Source organism: Physella acuta, unplaced genomic scaffold (assembly GCF_028476545.2).
Source record: "Physella acuta isolate Inbredline_101_S28 unplaced genomic scaffold, ASM2847654v3 ptg001056l, whole genome shotgun sequence".
NCBI lineage: Eukaryota > Metazoa > Mollusca > Gastropoda > Physidae > Physella > Physella acuta.
In genome coordinates, this window is record NW_026732573.1 from 50,126 (window position 1) to 69,617 (window position 19,492).

General features: G+C 34.3%; 1 protein-coding gene across 1 annotated transcript; it reads right to left on the minus strand.

Moving 5' to 3' along the window:
- Nucleotides 1–484: 484 nt before the first annotated feature.
- LOC131955127 (serine/threonine-protein kinase N2) lies at nt 485–19,130 on the minus strand. The gene is made up of 23 exons (XM_059319102.1): nt 19,066–19,130; nt 15,216–15,242; nt 13,468–13,611; nt 12,708–12,885; nt 12,506–12,603; nt 12,222–12,390; nt 11,452–11,603; nt 10,735–10,970; nt 10,239–10,384; nt 9,975–10,084; nt 9,716–9,859; nt 9,524–9,599; nt 9,164–9,304; nt 8,629–8,846; nt 8,068–8,294; nt 7,802–7,874; nt 7,485–7,664; nt 6,540–6,691; nt 5,883–6,102; nt 5,478–5,585; nt 5,007–5,087; nt 3,485–3,544; nt 485–2,959 (listed from the first exon to the last, which is right to left on the minus strand). The coding sequence occupies exons 1-23, from the start codon at nt 19,084–19,086 to the stop codon at nt 2,816–2,818; spliced, it is 3,105 nt and encodes a 1,034-aa protein (XP_059175085.1). The 5' UTR covers nt 19,087–19,130; the 3' UTR covers nt 485–2,815.
- Between the last annotated feature and the right edge of the window lie 362 nt (nt 19,131–19,492).

Sequence of the window (19,492 nt, forward strand, 5' to 3'; positions counted from 1 at the left end):
ACTTATAAGTAGACTGAATATTGTTCAGCTTATGGTCTTTTAATATTTTAAAATGTCTATTCAAAGGGAAAAAAAAGAAACCTCTTTACTAACAAAACATTCAAACCTTATTGGCTGTAGGGCTAGTGAAGTATAGTTAATCAGTTTATCGCTGTGTAAGCAAAGTACCTTTCCAGCCCACACGGAAGACTTAAGATTCAGCTTTACCCATTATTCAAATACTCTACAACAGGGGTCTCCAAACTTTTCAGTCCGAGGGCCGCATTATCATTAACCATCAAATTTCAGTTCGGGGGCCAGTTTCTTCCAGGCGTGTCTTTGATTTTTCTGGGCAAAGCTTCTCAGCCATCACCAACAAACGTTTTTTTCCGTGGACAAAAAGATCGCCGCGGGCCGTATGAGGGGACATCGCGGGCCGCAGTTTGGAGACCCCTGCTTTACAACAACAAAACTAAAATACAATCAACACAAATTCCAACAAGGCATCAGTTTAAAATGTATTGTAAAGTCAGTAAAACATATTTCTACAGTGAAAATTCAATCAATGTATGATACAAGAATAAAAGTTTACAATATTTCAATGAGAATTATTTTATACACCAAATTATATACAATCATTGGTGTTATCATGCCAACGTAACTAGAGTCTGTTAGTGGCCTTCAAAGGGCCATATTCTAGTCAAGTGGCCCAAATTTTATAGATAAATTCTATTTCACTGGACAAAGTTTGTTTTTTCTCAGAAGTCTATATTGGTTTGCTGTCTCTACTTTCTAGTTCAAAGACCTAACTTGTCTAAAGAACACAAAACAAAAACCTATCAATGACTAGTGTAATAGAAGTCTATCCACCCCCCCCCCTACATATTTAATACTCCCACCCACCCACTTTACAACTAATGCTTTGTTGAATGAAAGTTTAGAAAGATTTGAAAGTTATTTCATAAGTAATGTCAAGATTTAACACAAGCAACTGAGATGTGTAATGTGGATTAAGCCAAACATCAAGATAACAGATGACTTTCTTACAGCCAGTGTAGCACAGGTGAGCATAATATCTCAGGTAGAATGTCAGATGAAGGTATGTACACCTATATTCACACCTATGTACATCTAATCCCCCACACCTTTGAATTTGTGTCTTAAAGAATTGTTCCTAGATGATGAAAGATGAAATATAAATAAATAAGTACTCAACATTTCCAAGTCCAGTCACTCTGTATTAAAACTGAACTAGTACAAATTTGTTATTAGGGCCAACAAGAGACTTGTCTAAGTATAATGCAATAATAGCAGGCTGGTGTTTCATAACCCATTCTGTGTAAAATACAAAAGGTTTATAGCCTGCTACAGAAAGGGAAATAGCCACATCAATGCTGAGCTAAATGTAGAAGTCACCAAGTAGACTTTGCCTATCTAAACAGAGAAGTACTGACACCAGCCCACAAGTGCTGGAGACAACAGGTTAAGTTTTAAATGCCCTACACAGAACACACGTGGCATCTGTCATGTCAGACACATCATTTACAGCCGTCATGTCATTCATCTGTACTAGCCTCTAACAGGGAGCTAACTCTGCACTTTTTTTTAGTCATGTCATAAATCTGTACTAGCCTCTAACAGGGAGCTAACTCTGCACTTTTTTTAGTCATGTCATTCATCTGTACTAGCCTCTAACAGGGAGCTAACTCTGCACTTTTTTTTAGTCATGTCATAAATCTGTACTAGCCTCTAACAGGGAGATAACTGCACTTTTTTTAGTCATGTCATAAATCTGTACTAGCCTCTAACAGGGAAATAGCTCTGCACTTTCCAGCTCTTAACTGACAAAGTAGTGGCCCACAATTTTTTATTTTAAAAAATGCTCTAAACAATAACATCAAGCAACCTGTTAGTGAATTATTTATCTCATCAGATGAAGCAAATGATAATGCTGTCTTCGGGTGCCAATACATTGACTGAAATTCTGGCTTCCATACCTATGTTTTCTTTACACCAGCTTTTTACATTCCCTCACTTAGATAACAGATATGCCATCAGTAAATATTAGATATACCATTATTAAATATATAAAATTAATACAATGGCTATGTCGAATAATCCACCACTAAATGTCGAATAATTCACAGCTAAATGTCAAATAATTCACAGCTAAATGTCAAGTATTTCATCACTAAATGTCAAATATTTCATCACTAAGTGTCAAGTCAACATGGTAACTATGGTAGAAACCACATCTTATAATTAGTAAAAAGTTTTTATTTCATTGAATGACTACAAGAAGAAAGAGTTACACAACTTGATTCCCAGCTGCATAGGACCAAAAGCCACAAGAAACTAAAGATCAGATTAAACATTAACTAGTGTAGGAATGATTTTAAAAAAAAAACCAAACATTTAACATAAAATCAGACTTTTGCTATGTGGAATGAAATGTACCATTCCACCAGGTAAAAACATTTGAGAGCTTACAAAGAGTAGAAAGTTAACAAAAAATAACAGTGTACAGTCTAAAACCAAAAGTTAACAATAAATCCTTGAAACAACTACACACATTCCTGAATGTTATGGAGAGTGAATGAGGTTGATGGGGGTTTAGAAATTATTTTCCCCCACCAAGAAATGTTAAAGACTAACAAAAACTTCATCAAGGACATACAATCAAATTTGCGAGGGGAAAAAAAATAAAAACATGAAAAAAAATACTATTATGGAAATTTAGTAGAGAAAGAGAGACCCATGCAGAAAGTACCAAGATATACATTTCAATGCTGATATAAATGTGTGCGAGGAGAGATACAAATGTCAACTGGCTTTCTCAGCACCACTCCGCAACATAGTCAAAGTCTCTGAATAGCTTCTGGTCAGCTGAGTTCAAAGGTCGCCTGTCTTTTGGTGGGGTCAGTACAGCACGTTCAGATGTGAACTCTTCATCAAAGTTGCTGACATCCTCCATGTTTTTCTGGTGTTGCAAAATGAAATTATACTTTATTACCAGTTCTATCCTATTGAAACTATTTTTTTTAATCTATTATTAATAGGTAATTAACCCTTTATGTCACAATTCAGTGGGGTTTAGAACTCAGCAAACCCCTCATACAATTTTTCTCGTAGTGGGATTTTGTTGGATATTCTTATAAAAATGAGGAAAAGTTAAACTAATTTTTACAACATACTTGGATTTTCCCAGTTAAAACTTTAGTTTACTAATGTTGCAGCAAACAATGTAAAATTTGTGTGATAGTAATTAGTACGTACAAATTATAATTTGTATGTACAAATTATATTCAAAAAGCACAATTTCATGCAATTTTTTTCATTTAGGGATTTTATATTATGGTTTTTAGTGAAGTAAGATGTTATCTTTTAAAATTAACTTAGACACAACCATATTGTTTTCCTGGAGTAGTTCCCCTTCTCTGTAGGCAAAAAGCGTCAAAAAAAAAATATTAACCAACAACTTTTGACTGAGTGTAAAGTTACTTACAACTGTGGGAGTGAATGGTGGCTTGACTTTCTTGGTTAGGAGATCATTCCAGTTGACATTCTGTAACAGTAGTAAGGGTAACATTAGGCAAAGAAATCAAAGTGAGTTTATCGCATAACAGGTTGGTTCCATTAAGACAAAAGAACAACTAAAATTGTGGAACTGCAAATGACAAATATAAATTGTCTAAAAGTTTATGTATTTCCTACACTTAACACAGATACTGCACACAAATAAATGACACTAGAGCATTTTACAACAAAAACATTTTCCATTCCAAAATTCTGTGGACTACAACATTCTAATAACATGCTCATTAAGAATAAAGATTTAAATCTACTTTGCATATCTGAACTAAGAAAGACCAGACAAGAAGAAACTAGAGCTGGAGTTGAAAACGTAAAACTTTAGCTCAATAGAAACAAACTTGTCCACAAGATTTCTGTAACTCCAGGATATTCTGGTGTGATTTTTTAGTTTAAAATTATTCTCAAAACAACAGCACACTGTTATCAGTAAAACTGCAAAATTTGTTTAATATATTACTCTGTAATCAGCAGTTTTAACAGCACAACTTTTGTTCTTGACATACATAAAAATCCATGCAATTAGAGCCTTATTGCATCGTTATACATCCAAAAACCAAATATATCTACTACAAGTTAAACACCACCTACAGATCATGCAACAGTTTCTACTACAGAAGTGCATTTAACTTTAATGCTTCTAATTTTGTTCTGTTTTATAATTTATAGCATTTTTAAAATAATTTTTAATTTAAAACAAATTTTTAATCACTATGACTGGGAAATATACAATATTGTAGCTACTATAGACTTAAATAAAACAGCTGGATGCAGTTTTAACATTTGATATATTAAATGATGTAAGTTATAGTAAAATTGTGAACTACTGCTTTCAGAAATGCATGGATAAAATTCTGTCAAATTTGCAATGACTATTGTTTTGTGTATATAATATATCTATGTGATATTTCTACTGGATATATGCCAACACCTTAAAATACATCAATTAATACAGGTTGTTAAGAAAACCCAGCTACTAGTTTGTCATGAGAAGAAAGTGATAAAATACTTCCACTGAGAGCAATCATCAAAAATAAATAAAAAAGATTAAATAAGCTCATTCCACACTTAGAAACATGGTTTGAGCATATAGGTATGTGGGTGCAAGGCGCAGTACACTGTTAGCCCACTAGTCATTCTCAAAGTTACCCGAAAGAATGTCTGGCGCTTAACATCTTCTGCGTCTCTCTCACTTGCACCCAGCCTTTTGTCTGGGTTTCTTCTCATTAGCTACACCGGGTGGTGGGATGGAAAACAAGAACACATCAACATCGACATATAGAAGTAACTACAACACCCATGTGACCCAGTGCGCCTGCCATCCACAATCACCCAGATATCTTGGAACACGGCATGGAATATTAACAAGATATCTGACTGCTTGTAAACTTGGCACACTGATGAGCCACATAGGGTGTGGACACTGTTACATTTACCCTGAAAAATGCCTGCTTCTTCACATCTTCAGCATCTCTTTCACTAGAGCCAAGGCGACGATCAGGATTTCTGCGCAGCAGCTTTGTTAAAGATGAGAACTTTTAAACTTTACAACATTCACTTACAGTTACAGCATTGCTACTAAACTTTTCTCGGTGCTCAGGATAAGCAGGATTAAACAATTTAATTAAAATCATGAATAAAAACTATAGGTTATTAAATATCTTATAGTCAAATTGTAGCCCTGTTGAAAAATATGCATATAGTTTTAACATGTAAACATAAACTTAAATAAATATAAACAACTCATAGTTTCTTTTGAATTCTGGGCACTGTTTTCAAATTTTGTAGAGTTGATTAAAGTTCAGCGTAAGTTTTATGTGAGTGAATTACTCTAGAAATAATTATATTAATTAACCCTGGTCTGTTGTATTAATTATATTGCATCATGAAAAGAAAATTATCCTTACCCTCCTCATAATAGCAATTGATTCTGTTGAAAGAAACCTTGGGTAGCGAACCTCCTCATTAACTATGCTGTCAAACACTTCTTCTTCATCATCACCAGGGAATGGAGACTGAAAACGGAACAGCATCTCACTTTACTGGCTAATTCATGTTTATAAAAAAAGAGAATGTTAAACCCCACAATAAATACTTTAAGAAATAAGCCTACATCAGTGATGTTTAATTAATTCAAGTATAACAGCACAGATAAGTTCAAGATAAAAACAGATATTAAACTGTTACACAGCATTGAAAATATTCAATCTCTATCCTTAAAAAAACCTTTGAATGCATTAGTGCTATTAAAATGTATGATATTGCAGGTATGAACCACAAGCTGTAGTGGTGAGCAAGAAACCACTACCTACCTCTCCAACCAACATTTCATAGATGAGAACACCAAGCCCCCACCAGTCCACAGCCCTGGAGTAGGATGTCTCTGTTAAAACTTCTGGCGCCAAGAACTCAGGTGTCCCACAGAACGTGCTGGTGCGGTCTTGAAATCCCATGCCTTCTTTACACAGACCAAAGTCAGCCATTTTAAGATAACCCTCAGAGTCTAACAGCAAGTTGTCTAACTTTAAATCTCTGCAGACAGAAAGTTGTTACCTTGCAAGTTTAAACAAAGACAAATTATTTTTCTGTTTTCACCAAACCTACTGAACTTAAGTTCATGCAATACTCCATACCATGACAAAGCAATATTTTTATTTCACACAGCCAACCACAGATCAACAATTCATACTTATAAATGCATGTAAAAAAAAAATTGACCACAGTTCACTTCTGAAAAAAAATTGTTACGTTTTGTTTGTTGTTCCTCCACTTTTCCCAATAAAATCTACTCATAACAAATGTAAAAAGGAAGAATTAAGTACTCTTCCCCTTTAAATTTTAATACTAATACTCATGTTAACTTGATATAATTTAACCATGGAATCCCATGGAGTTAAAACACTCTCTGAGCCATTAGTCTTACTCCTTTACAATTCAATCATTCCCAGACACAAGGAACAATATTTTACCTGTAAACAATTTTGTTCTCATGCAGGTACTGTAAGCCCAGAACCACACAGCCAGCGTAAAACACAGTGCGTGGCTCAGTGAACACATCATTGTGAATATGCATCATCAGGTCCCCACCACAAGCGTACTCCATCACAAAACATACATGTTCCTGGATGGACAGAAATCAGACAAAAGATGAATCAAATTGCAAACAATTGTTTAAATATAGCAGTGGTCGACTAACACTGGCTACATAAAGTATCCTGCTCATTACATGTTTATATATTGCTCTTTGAATAATAAGATGAAGCTCTTATAAATTAAATGCATATCTTTTCAATAAGTTCAAAAGTGCTGTGATAAAAGTAAATATAATTTAATCTTTTTTTCTACTAATTAAAGTAGTATACAGCTCAAATTGTCCTACAAAATCATAATTTTTACACATGTTAAGTCATGGAAACTAAACAAGAAAGGAGAGAGCCAACTTAGAGGATTTGAAAGAAGATCCCTCCAAGGCATCCTCAGAATAAAGTGGGACGACAAAGTCCCGAACAAGGAAATATGGCGAAGGACAGGATTAAACGACATTGTTTCAGAGGTTCGAATGAGGAGATGGAGATGGCTGGGCTATGTCCTACGCATGAGCAAAAGAAGGCTCCCCAACATGGCACTGAAGTGGACTCCGCCTGGAAAGCGAAAGAGAGGAAGACCACTGGGAACATGGAGGAGAGAGATGGAAGAAGAAGTGCAGGCTACTGGCAAGACCAAGCATGAACTAAAGTGGCTCGCTCAAGACAGAGTGGAATGGCGGAGATTTGATGTCGCCCTATACTCCACAGGGAGTGATGAGGATTAAGTAAGTAAGTAAGTTAAACACATGGTTGACTCTAAACCTATTTAATACTAATTCTAAATAGTTTTAAAAGAAGCCAAAATCCATCCTAAGTGGTTGAACTTACCGAGGTTTGAAAACATGCAAATAAATTGACTAAGAATGGATGCCTCATGGTGTTTATAACTTCAAAAATACGTTTCTCTGACATTAAGCTCTCCACTTCATCTCTTGCAATTATGTCCCCTTTCTTTAAAGCTTTGATAGCATAATATTCTCCAGTTTTTTTAAATTGAGATAATAAAACCTGTAAAGATACAGAAATGTTAGATACTACTAGGTTACAAATGATACAAACTACTCATTTTATTTCAAATTATTTTAAGATTTTATAGTGATATTTAAATATATGCAGCATTTAAAAAATCTAAATAAAGAACTTACTTTGCCAAAATGGCCTCTACCTAGTACACTGATTGGACGGAAATCATCCATTTTCATTTTCTGCCCTGTAAATCTGAACAGGAGAAAGTAGGTTAGATGACTAGTGTACACAACTAATATGGCAAGCAAAATTTTTTACATTTTTTCCTTGAAGTTAACAAACAATGTAGTTTTTTTGTGTAAATGTCTGGTATTTTATAATAAGTTCTTTTCAATACCATTAAAGCTACCCTCTGATAATTGTAGACAAAAACAGAAAAACGTACTCTGGTTCTTTTACCAACTGGGGTATTGGTGGTACTGGTCTTTTCTCTGGAATAGCTGGTGGAAGGAATGAAGGGGCGGGTGGTGGAAGTGTGGGAGGAAGTGGAGGGGTGGGGGTGCGTCTACGCTGGTGCGGCACCTCTGGTGACTGTATATTTGATGTATCAAGTTCTCCTGAAGATGTGTTAGGGGTTGATTCTCCCAGAAAATCAAAATTTGAAAGTGCTTGCTGGAACACAAAAAAAAAGAAATGACTTGGTAAGAAGAAAAAAAATATAATGTTTCAAGTACAGGCTTAGATTTAACACTAAAAATATTAACCTATACTCATAAGTATTCAGTTTGTGTAAACTATGCATCCATAATTAGGACAGCATGACAGCTAACCCAAAAGTCTATAATTCAGCTAGAGTATGTTTGACACACCTGACTCCATACAGCTCTGATGAGCACCTTATGATGTTAGTTTAGCTTAACAGTGTACTAAGAACTTGCTTGAATGTTGAATTAACTAAGATTACTTAAAATGTTCTTGAATGTTTGAATATAGAATGTAAACACACCTGGACATCTTCTCTCTCATTCGAATGTGTTCTCTTCTGATGGGATGAGTATGAGTGGGAGTGGTGGAGTGGGGCTGGCAATTCTGCCACTAAGTTATCTCTCCTGGCATCTTGATCTGTCTCCTCTTTTGTTTTTGTTTCTCTGGCTCTCTTTGTTGTTTCAGGTGGCTCAAAGCTGATCTGGGAGATGGGCGGGCCTCGGTCCTGGGACATTATGCCTAAACAACCCATAATACAGCCTATTCAATCATTTTTCACAGGAGGTACCATTGAGTAGTTAGTTTGTGTAACACTACAGCCATCATTAGCTTAAGTGTTAGACAAAAAACAATGATTGTAAACAGTTTAAGTAGTTCATATTACTCATGTAACTTTTAAAAATGAACTATGACTTGATCTTTTATATTTGAAATTGCAAACTAGATTGTAAATAGTTATTATATTTTAAAGTTAAATTTTAAAACTGTAATGTAGTTAATTATTTATATACGCTATATAAGTGAGATTAATTTGAAATGCACCAAGTTTGGTTTACCTGGGGAAGTAGGTGTTGGTTCTTGTTGATGATTTCGTGATTCATTCAAGTCTGAGCAATTAGCAGGCAAGGACCTCTTCATAAGCCGACCCCATGTTGCAACATTGATGTTCATTTCATTGGGCCGTAGGAAGTTCTTGCCTAAAACATCAGGTGAAATCAATTTAACTCAGTGAGAGCAAGTGTCATTGAAAACAGCATTAGATAGCTCATGTGTTCTAGGTACTATTTGTAGAGTTGGACTAGATGTGATGCGTTTTTAGTCTTATCATTGACAGAAGAATGTTATAGCATTAAAGAGCTGAAGCACTTGTAATACTGTCTCACACATTCCAGTAAGTTATGTTAAGATTTATTTACCCTTGTGTTTTGGAAATATTTTTCTTTGTCTTTGTAGCTTTGGTTTCCTAGATAATGTTGGGTTCAGGAAAGTGATCTGAATAAATAAAAATTGGATGCTGTTAAGTAAAGCAAACATAAAGCTAGGGTTGTATATAAACAAATGAAATTTAAAATTAAATTTGTACTTGAAACTAAAACGTTTGACTTTACCTCACAAAAGAGAATCCCTTGAGGTTCCATGTGTAATGTAATGCCGTGCCTTTGGTTGTCTAGAAAGTCTTCAAGCCTTAAAAACTTGACAGCACACATCTGTCTCCAATCTCGCCAGTATATTGCTATCTCTAATTCCCTTGACTAGTAGAAGAAACAAAGTGAAATTATTTCATTGAAGTAAAAAAAAAAATATTATATGCAAAGTACCAAAGTAGGAAGTAAAACAAAGAGCATCGAAATGACCAAACCAGCTTACCCTGTCAAGGTCTATAGAGCTCCTATGGTCCCAACACTGCTGACTGCAGGGTTTCCAAGAAGTTTGGGACACTTGTTGGCTGTCTAGCTTTAGACAACACATAACTTCATCTGGATGACAAAAACATTATTACCACATATAGCCCATTTTGAGAGCTTAGATCTTATCTCTATGCTTATGATTTTGAGTACTTATATCATATTATCTACAAAATATGCTAATGTTGAAGGCTAGTGTAAATGATATTTTAAAATGTAGACTTACTTGTGATTTCATCTTTAATATTATACATTTTGCTGCTCCCTCGCCTCAACAAACTCCGACTCTCTCCAGGACTGGACATCAAAAGCTGGAGATTGTCTTTCCGCCTTGCTGGGATGTCTTCTAGAAGACCCTGAACACCAACCAACCTGTAAATGTTTACGTCATGATGGAAAATATAAGATAAGCTCAAACACATTGAATTAGACATTCTTAGTGTTTAACTCTTATTTATGTTGGGTAGGGTACTTGATGGATTCATTCCGAGGTTAGTAGCCCAAAATGTCTAGTTCCATAATACTTGTGTTCCAGTACAACTGAGTTTTACTACTACTACATCAGGGTACCTAAGTTTAGTAAAGGCACCGAGGTTAATATACCATTCCCTTCACAGGTTGAGCTTTAATATACTGATGAACTCTACTTCAACTACCCGGGGAACATGTTGGGCCAGAAAAAGTGCTTTACTCCAGTAATACATGCAAATTTCTGATGTTACCTGACTTCCAGTTTCCCTGTTAATGCTGCAGGCTTGCTAAAATAATTGGAATTTCTACGTTGTGTGTTGGTGGTAAATCTGTTCTGTGTGACATAGGTTGAGTTGAGTAGTTCACTTAATTCTTCTTTGAGCAATACAGCTTTACTAGAGGTTGGTTCCATTTCACTCAGTCTTTCTTCAAGAGACATTCTCATCAAATCTAATTTCATACTTGAATCCCCTAGTCTTGTTTGAGCCTAAAGATAAAATAGGAGCTTGTTTTATAGAAGAAAAAAATAAAACAACAGGGAAATATGATCTGTATCAACTAATTTGTTTCAAATATGATTATATGGGAAATTATATGAGGATCCAGGCACGGATTTAAAAAACAGAACACGAGTTATTAGAGCAAAGTTACTGGGATGAATATATAGGTTGGAATGAAAAATCTTTATCTTTTCATACTTATGTATTTTACTTAGAAAAACAACAATACTTAAAACATAATGATGGAAATAGCAAACGTATTTAATCAGGAAATAATTAGGCTTTAGACAAAAACACAAAATGCAATTACTGGGCCTACTGCTCAGTGGATATGACTCACAACTTAAACACCTGTTATCCAGAATTACTCGCGGGTAAAAAACCTTAACATAAAATGTTTTGAAGAATTTGAGTTTACATGAAAGATCTTTGTTATGTTTTAGAACCACAAACACACTTGCTACCTACCTCTCGTAACGCTTTTTTATCTTCAGATTTGGAGTTTTGTAAAGTTCTAATAACATTTTTGGCACCTTCTGCTACAGCAGACTCTATTTTGATGTGGTGTCGAAGTTCCTCTAACCTCAGGTCTAGTGGGGATAGAATTTCACTAGCCTTGCCTTCAGGAAAAAAAAATATTTGATGTAGTGTAGATAAATTTTTAGTTTCTTTGTAGTTAAATGTTAGCTGATGAGAAATTAAAAGGGCGAACAGAATAGTTATTTGTAATTAAATTTTAGCTGATGAGAAGTTGAAAACCCGATCAGAATAGTGGTTATTTGTTTAAGATGTTCTTTGTAATTAAATGTTAGTTGATAAGTTAAAAAGCTGATCAAGTTTATTTATTTGGGATGTTCTTTGTAATATAAAATATTAGACAACGCTCTCTTTATGCAATGGGGGGGGGGGGGGGGGGGGTGAAGGGTTGGATGGGACTACATGCATGGCTACCTACTACTGAAATATGAGATTAGAAAAATTGATAAGAAAGGTTTTTTCCCCATTTTAACTAATTCTTATAACCAAAAGCTAATCACAACACAGCAAGAGAATTTAAAAAGGACAAATTAATTATTAATTCAAAATTTAATTTCTTAATTTTTCTTTTTATTGTAAAAAATAAATAATTAATTTTTCTTTTAATTTTCAAAGGAATACCGTCTTCATTTTTTCTTGTTAATTATAAAAAAAAAATGTTTTGTATAGGAATTCCAGGGAAGTGAAAGTGAGTGACATACCATCTCTACTGTTGACTTCAGCGCTGTCCACCTTGAGCATCTGCATACGAATAATCTCAATCTTGGTTTTGGCATCACTTAACATTTGCTGGGCTTCAGCTAACATTTTTTTGTCTCTGGATGAGCCTGTACTGTACATTGTTATCATGTTCTCTGCCCCATTCTTCACCTGTTCAAGGGACAAAACTCTGACTTTTGCTAACTTGAAATTTTTTTTTATAGATATTTTCTTTATAACATTCAGATTTTGAAAAGAATAGAAAAAAAAAACTAGTCTGACTAACCTTGAGCTCTATATCCATCTGTTTCTGTAAAGACTTGAGCCGTGGATTGACATTCTGATCAAGCTGATTATCCCCCTTCTCTGGAGATTTGATGCCATCTAGAAACAAAATACAGAACAGGTTATAAAAAAGGGGACACTTCTTGACAGGTATAGTTACACAGGTAAACAGATGGTATTGAGATGTGTATCATCCAACCTACCAGCATGTTCAGATCCTGCATCTAGTGCACCTGTGTTTGTGACCAGCAGGTAAGCGTTGAGTTCCTGCAGTTCCTGGTGCAGCTCTTGAAGTTTGGTGTTGGCCTTCTTGACAATGCTACTTACATTCTGGAGGGTCTTTTTATCTGTGGATGCTTCTCTTAGCTTCTCAGCTCCTTCCTAAAACACAAAACACAATGTTACTTGTCTTTAAATAAACCTACTCAGTTAGGAACACAGTTTATTCTTTTTTAATAATAACTATATTTATGAGCACAGTTAATAACCCTTTCGTTATCAGATAACTTTACAACTGAGGGATTATCCTAAACAAAGCACTAAGCTTTAAGTTCTCAGTTGGAATTTATTGGGTGGTTCCCAGAAAACTAAGCAACAAAAAACTGTGCATACAGAAAAATGTGCTAACACAAATTATACTCAATAAACTTAAATTGTATCAATATTTTTGTGGAAAAGTTTTAATATGCTACAATGTACATGTGGTCATTCTTTGCTAATGTCTATAAATGGATTTTAGAAAACAAAATGCCCTTGCACACTTTTTTTTTGTTTTTTCCAGTTACCATATTGGTTTGATTAAACAATGCCCAAACAAGCCAAGAATCTCGCCATTGGCTAAGAAAAGATAGCTGAAGAGAAAACTACTGGTAAAGCAACAACTATTCTTAATGGAGTTGTCCAAAATAAATTCACAAGACAGGTGACAGAGTAGCCTATGGAAGATTTTCTAATCAAACTTACCTTGATCTTCATTTCTTTTCTAATTTCTTTTTTTAAATATTCTTTAATCTCCTCCAGCCTCTGTTGCAAGTCAGCCTCAGATATGTCTCCCTCCAGCCCCAGGCGTTGTGTAAGTTCATGGTAGGAATTGTTTCCGGCACCTCCCTGGAGACAAACAAACAATGAAATGGTATCAAACAGTCTAACACATTGTGTGTCAGTTGTGAAACAGCTACAAAGTGCAGTCAATGCACTGTGGTAGTTTATATGAGAATGTTGACCAATACAAGATTTCATGGTGATATTCAATTGTAAAACTCAGTCAAAAGGTTTTTAGGGTTAAAATGTGTTAGAATAATTGGTATATTTGAATTATATTTAAAAAGTTTTAATACAAAATTTAGTATTGAAATTTTAATATTTTGTAGAAGAATTATAGGATTAACTGGGTATACTTTCAAACATTTGAATTAAAAATAAAACCAGTAGTTAGTAAGCTTGAATATAAAAATTAGACAATGAAATTAACTTGTAAATGAAAAACAAATTTTAAAGCTAAAGCAAATAATGTAAATAAACAATTACAGTTAATAATAAGCATGGGTTAAACTAAATTTGTGATTTTAAATGTTAGTCAAAAACTATTATAACAACTACCAATAAGCATGGGTTAAATGCTACAAATAAACTGTGATTAAATATACATGAAATACAACAAAAAATAATAAGCATGTTTTAATGTTAAATTGGGCGCTACTACAGTAATATAAAAGTATTAGTATTTCAAATGAAATCCTACAAAATGTGTGCTGTATATGTTTTGTATTATGAAAATGAACGTAACTATTTAAAAAGCTGTTAGTGTATGAAACAGACAAGTAAACATAAAGGATGAGAGGTTTTACACTGATGTTACAGATGTCAAGGCTGATTGTTAATATGTGGATGGCAACACATGGAGCAGACTAGGATAAAATGGTTACATAATTTATAGTGTTATCTTCATTAGGTGGTGGATAAAGCTAAAACTATTCCTTTAACTAAATGCTGTGGACAAATCCTGAAGTGTGGATTTAGCTTAAACTAACATGCCCTCCTTATTCTAGTTTTAAGATTTATGGTGAATTATTTCATTAGAAAAAAAAAAACAAATATCAAATAGGATAAAAATATTCTATTTTAAATTAAATAAGGCAACTGATTAATGAACTGCATAAAAAGTACAGAACAATTTAAAATTCCAACACAAAAAGAATATAAAAACATCTTTAAAGACAATTTTTTTATTTACAAATACTTAAAAAGTAAAATTTATTGTAACCATAGGACCTTTAAAATCTCTACATGGAAAGTAAAAAAAGATAGAAAGAAATAAAATCTGAGTAATAAACAGATCACTTTTTTCCCCTGAATTTTCTTAACCAGTTTAAATTTCTCTATGGATAATAGAAAAAGTATTTTACCTAAACAATTTTTTTTTAATATAAGAATTCTTAAATTATTTATGATGGAATTTTTTTCAAGAATTATAATTTTAAAATGTTAAATTCAGCAAAACAGTTAAAGCAAAAAAAGTTTACACTGAGAAGAAATCTTTTAAAGTTTGTGCAACCCAATATGTAATTAAAAGACTGAATTTTGTTAATTAAGTTTCCAGCTTTATATATCTAATTGCATTACAAAGAAGCTCTGCAATGTATGTACAATAAAAAACAAAACATTGATGGTAAAGTTAGCTACTAAAGTAATGATTGATGTAAGACAATTACCACACGGAATAGCACCAATTTGCGGTACTGAAAAAACAAATGTTAATAGTTAGGTCAAGCTTTTAGAAAGAGCAACTGTAAAAATTAGTGAAAACTAGTGAAACGAAACATAAGAGAACTATGGGATTTCAATAATAATAAGATAAAAAATAATAAAACAAATTGAATCGTATACAAACATAATGCAGACATTGATAGTTTGAATTCTTAGAACCATACTTCTCTTATACAGAGAAATTTTTTAGAGTTGAGCAGTATTTTATTATTGTTCAAATATTGAATCTACTTTTTTTTAAAAATCAATAAATTGAATGTGAAGTGGTATAATGAAACTAATTAGGTATTTAAAATAAAACAATTGAAAATAATTTTTAAAATCTAACTATTCTAAACTAAAGCAGTATTAAAATATAAACCTAAATGTAAACTAGATTTCTAAACATGTGAGATAACAAAAATAAGAGCTCTCTCTCTCTCTCCCCTCTAAGAGCCACCACTTGAATGCACTGTTTATAAAAGAGTTGTAACCATGTCTGCTATAGCAGGAAAATGTTCTGTGTAAACATTTGCACTTCAAGCAGTTAGTGCTGGTGGAGTGGGAGATAGCACAAGTGTCCTATTCTCCATCCTCTTTCCATTGTTAGCTAACTCACTTATCATTTCATCTATTTAAAACAAACTAGTGCTATGATAATATCTTCACTCTATGTTTTAGTATGTTGTGAATAAAATCATAAAACATTTTGAAAAATTGATTCTAATAAACGCAACAGCTGTGATCCTTTATTTTATAGCCATAATCAAACACCTTGAACTTAACATTGCATGGCATGATGTAAACAGTAAGCCAGTACTTAATCTGATATGCTGAGGTTTAAAAAAAAAACTTACAATTGTACTGAGTAGCACAGAAAATACATTATCACGCCCAAGATTGTTTACTGAGATAAAGGAACATTGTTTATAAAGCTGCAAGTCATGATAACTGACAAGTCAGACACAGAAAACAATAAGAAAGATAAATGGACTGATTCTTCAAAAAAAAACTGTTCACACAACAACAAAAAGTAAGTGTTACAAGAATTCCCAGTCATCTACTCTCCTCAAATGTGTACACTGTAAAACATACCAGTACCATGTCAATATACTGTAATATACAAATTCAACTATGTTCTTTACCTATACCAGGCAACTGAAGGAAACCTTAAGTGCACTAAAAATTAAAGTGATAAAAATCTCCTGACATTTTGTCACTATTATGGCATATATAGAGATTATAATCATAAACTTCAAGGCCAAGCTAGTCATGGATTGCAGTGAATGAATATCAATATCAGCTATGTATGGCTTATAAAAATCAAAATGTATACATGAATAGAAGGAGAATTGTTGAAGTAATGTTGCAGCAAAAAATAACTAGCCAGGTCTGGATATTGCCACAATAAATACAAAGGCTGATTGTAATACAATAAAATAAACAAGCCAGCTGATTCCATCTGAAGCATCAAACTAGACCAACATACAGACAAACCCCTCCCACCTCCACACACTGAGTCATGGTATGGCTAAACATTATAGAATGCAGCTATGAATAACTTTTATCTGCTTGAAAAAAAAAAAAGGTTTTGTGATGAAACCAAGATAAACATTGATGATGTAGACTGGAGGCACAAAATCACAGATTACAGGCATTCAATGTCTTTCTCATTTTCTCCTTCTATTATTCCCTACATCTCATGTTCCAGGGTAATGTTATTTTAAACCTCCCTGCTACTAATGTTGATTTAGAGTTACCCTTGGTGTTTCTGGTTGAGCACTCTGTAGGCAGCAAGTAAAACTAGAGCAAAGTGTTCCGAACTAACCCAGATCACCAACCCCTCCCCCCCCCCCCCTTTACTCTAATGTGGTTGATCTATTTCCAGCCAACTGAACCTTCTCTGTACTTATTGTCTACACTCAACCACCTGGCCAGGCAAGCTGCTAATTGCTTACATCACACACACAGCTATACAACACCTTCAAGACACTTTTACTGTTTGTTTTCTACTGGGAAATTGGCTTTTCTATTTAAACTGGATTTTTACCAAAGTGATGTTCACAGCACTCAAAAAACACAAATAAACATGGCAAGAATCAGTACACCATTTGGTAAACAAACACCTCATTAGTCCTCATCAAATTGTAAAATACAAAATTAACAATTCATCAATCCTTTAACCAACTAGTAACAGACAGAACCATAAAAAAGTCTTTCCTTACACCCACTATACAAATACATGTATTACTAGCTAATTAATGCTTACATTATTTATTAATTATCTATGTTTCCAGGGAGATTTATAAATTACCCATATTCTCAAAGGTATCCTGATAAGTCTACATAATGACCATCTGTTAAGTCTAGCAGAGGGAAATCCCCCCAAAAAAGAGAAATAAGTAGGTTACTGATAGCCACCCTATGAAACATGAATGTAGGAGACACAGACTAGGATTAAGAATAGAATATCAGATAAAATATTATTTGTTTGCAGAGAATAATAAATTAAGTCACAGAGGACTACAATTAATAAAATCCTCATTAATTAAAGTTAGAGAGCTTAGACAAGTACATAGCAAATGTCAAAATATCCAACTTTATGTCAATAATTCTAGGATACTTAAAACAAAAACAATAGCAACACTTAAAACTGCAAACATCTCCCCTTAAAACCACAGACAAACCATGCTGTACTGTCTAAAAACGAGTAAGGAATTATTTTTCTTTTATTCCAATCACGAAAAAGGAAGGCAGACAAGGCATAACATTTTGTACTACCAAAGGGGTCATCCATAAAAAAAACGTCATGTTTTAAACTACTTTTTACCTCCCCTTTCTCCATAGGCACACATAGGCACAAAAGTCACCCCCCCCCCCCCCCCCCCCCCTTTAAAATCACGACAGACTTCAGCCCACAGCCCCCTAAAAATGGCAATATTTTTAACAGATATATTTTTTAAATATTTACTGAGCTCAGTCAACACTGAGTACATTGATCAATTTGAATTACAATGCGCACAAAAAAAAATCTTCAAACACGCCATAATATAGGAAAAACTTGGACTTCTAACAACTTTAAATACAGAAATGTGTCGTCATATTTTCTGACCCTTCCTCCCACTCGTCACAAATCATCATAAGAATGTGCGACTCCCCCCTCCCCGAGTGATACGTTGTTTGTGGTAATCACAAAAGACACGTTCAATTAAAGAAGACCGCCTATGATTTGTATTATCTGTCTCTTTGATGTAGACGGCACCACAGATAAGCCGACTCAACACTCGGGTCTCATGTTATCACAGTACTAGCCTTGTAAGGGGAGGGTACAATGTAACGTTTGCTGCATGACTAATTAGCAAACACAATAATAAGATTGAGAATTAGGGGTATATGTTTAAATATGCAACATGTAAATATTCTTACTAAGACATTAACTATACAAAGGCTGGAGTATAGGATAACCTTATAATCATTACTTTTTTTTTCAACAAAAAAATGTACCCGAAAACGAATAATGTAATAGATTCTACAGCCGTAAAGAATTTTTTTTTTAAATTCGTTGATCCCATTGTATGAAACTAAATATGTGTCAAGAGATGACAAATTCCTCAGTATCAGTCCAGTGTCGCTACGGTATATGTGGGTAGATGTCATTGTTCTGACAGAAGGCGACACACTGCGATATAAATAACCGCTAGACACGCACTTTAATAACGCGTTTATAAACTTACAGCTGGTAATGTACGTTACAGCTAGTTTAATTAAAAATACAATAGAAATAATCGGAGCGACAAGAAGAGAAAGCCAGCTTACCCAGAGAAATAACTCGAGCATTCTCCACAGTCCGACATTCACGTCACTATCTGCGTACCTCAGACAAAACATAAACACGGGCTGACGGGACAATGGACAGGCATGCCGCGCCAAGCCGAGGCGAGACAACACAAACTAGGGGCACGTTTTAGGGGAAAACTTCACACCTATAAGGTCAACATGGCAGGGTGTATGGGAGAGACTGGCCACATGCAGGGGCGGGGCTGGCCACAAACTGAATGTATGGGGGAGGGGAGAGAGGCTGGCCACATGCAGGGGCGGGGCTGGCCACAAACTGAATGTATGGGGGGGGGGGGGAGGCTGGCCAGTTTAGTGGCCACATGTGTGCGAGTAACTGGCCACATGCAGGGGCGAGGCTGGCCACAAACTGAAAGTATGAGCAGACCGATAAATGTCCGTTTGTTGT

What these genes read in the sequence shown, in the direction of transcription:
- LOC131955127 (XM_059319102.1), bottom strand. Translation starts at nt 19,086, where the DNA reads ATGCTCGAGTTATTTCTCTGG. An exon ending in GTAGAGGCCATTTTGGCAAA is followed by an intron (nt 7,665 to 7,801) that starts GTAAGTTCTTTA and finishes GTATCTTTACAG; the next exon opens with GTTTTATTATCTCAATTTAA. An exon ending in TTGCATGTTTTCAAACCTCG is followed by an intron (nt 6,692 to 7,484) that starts GTAAGTTCAACC and finishes CTGTCCATCCAG; the next exon opens with GAACATGTATGTTTTGTGAT.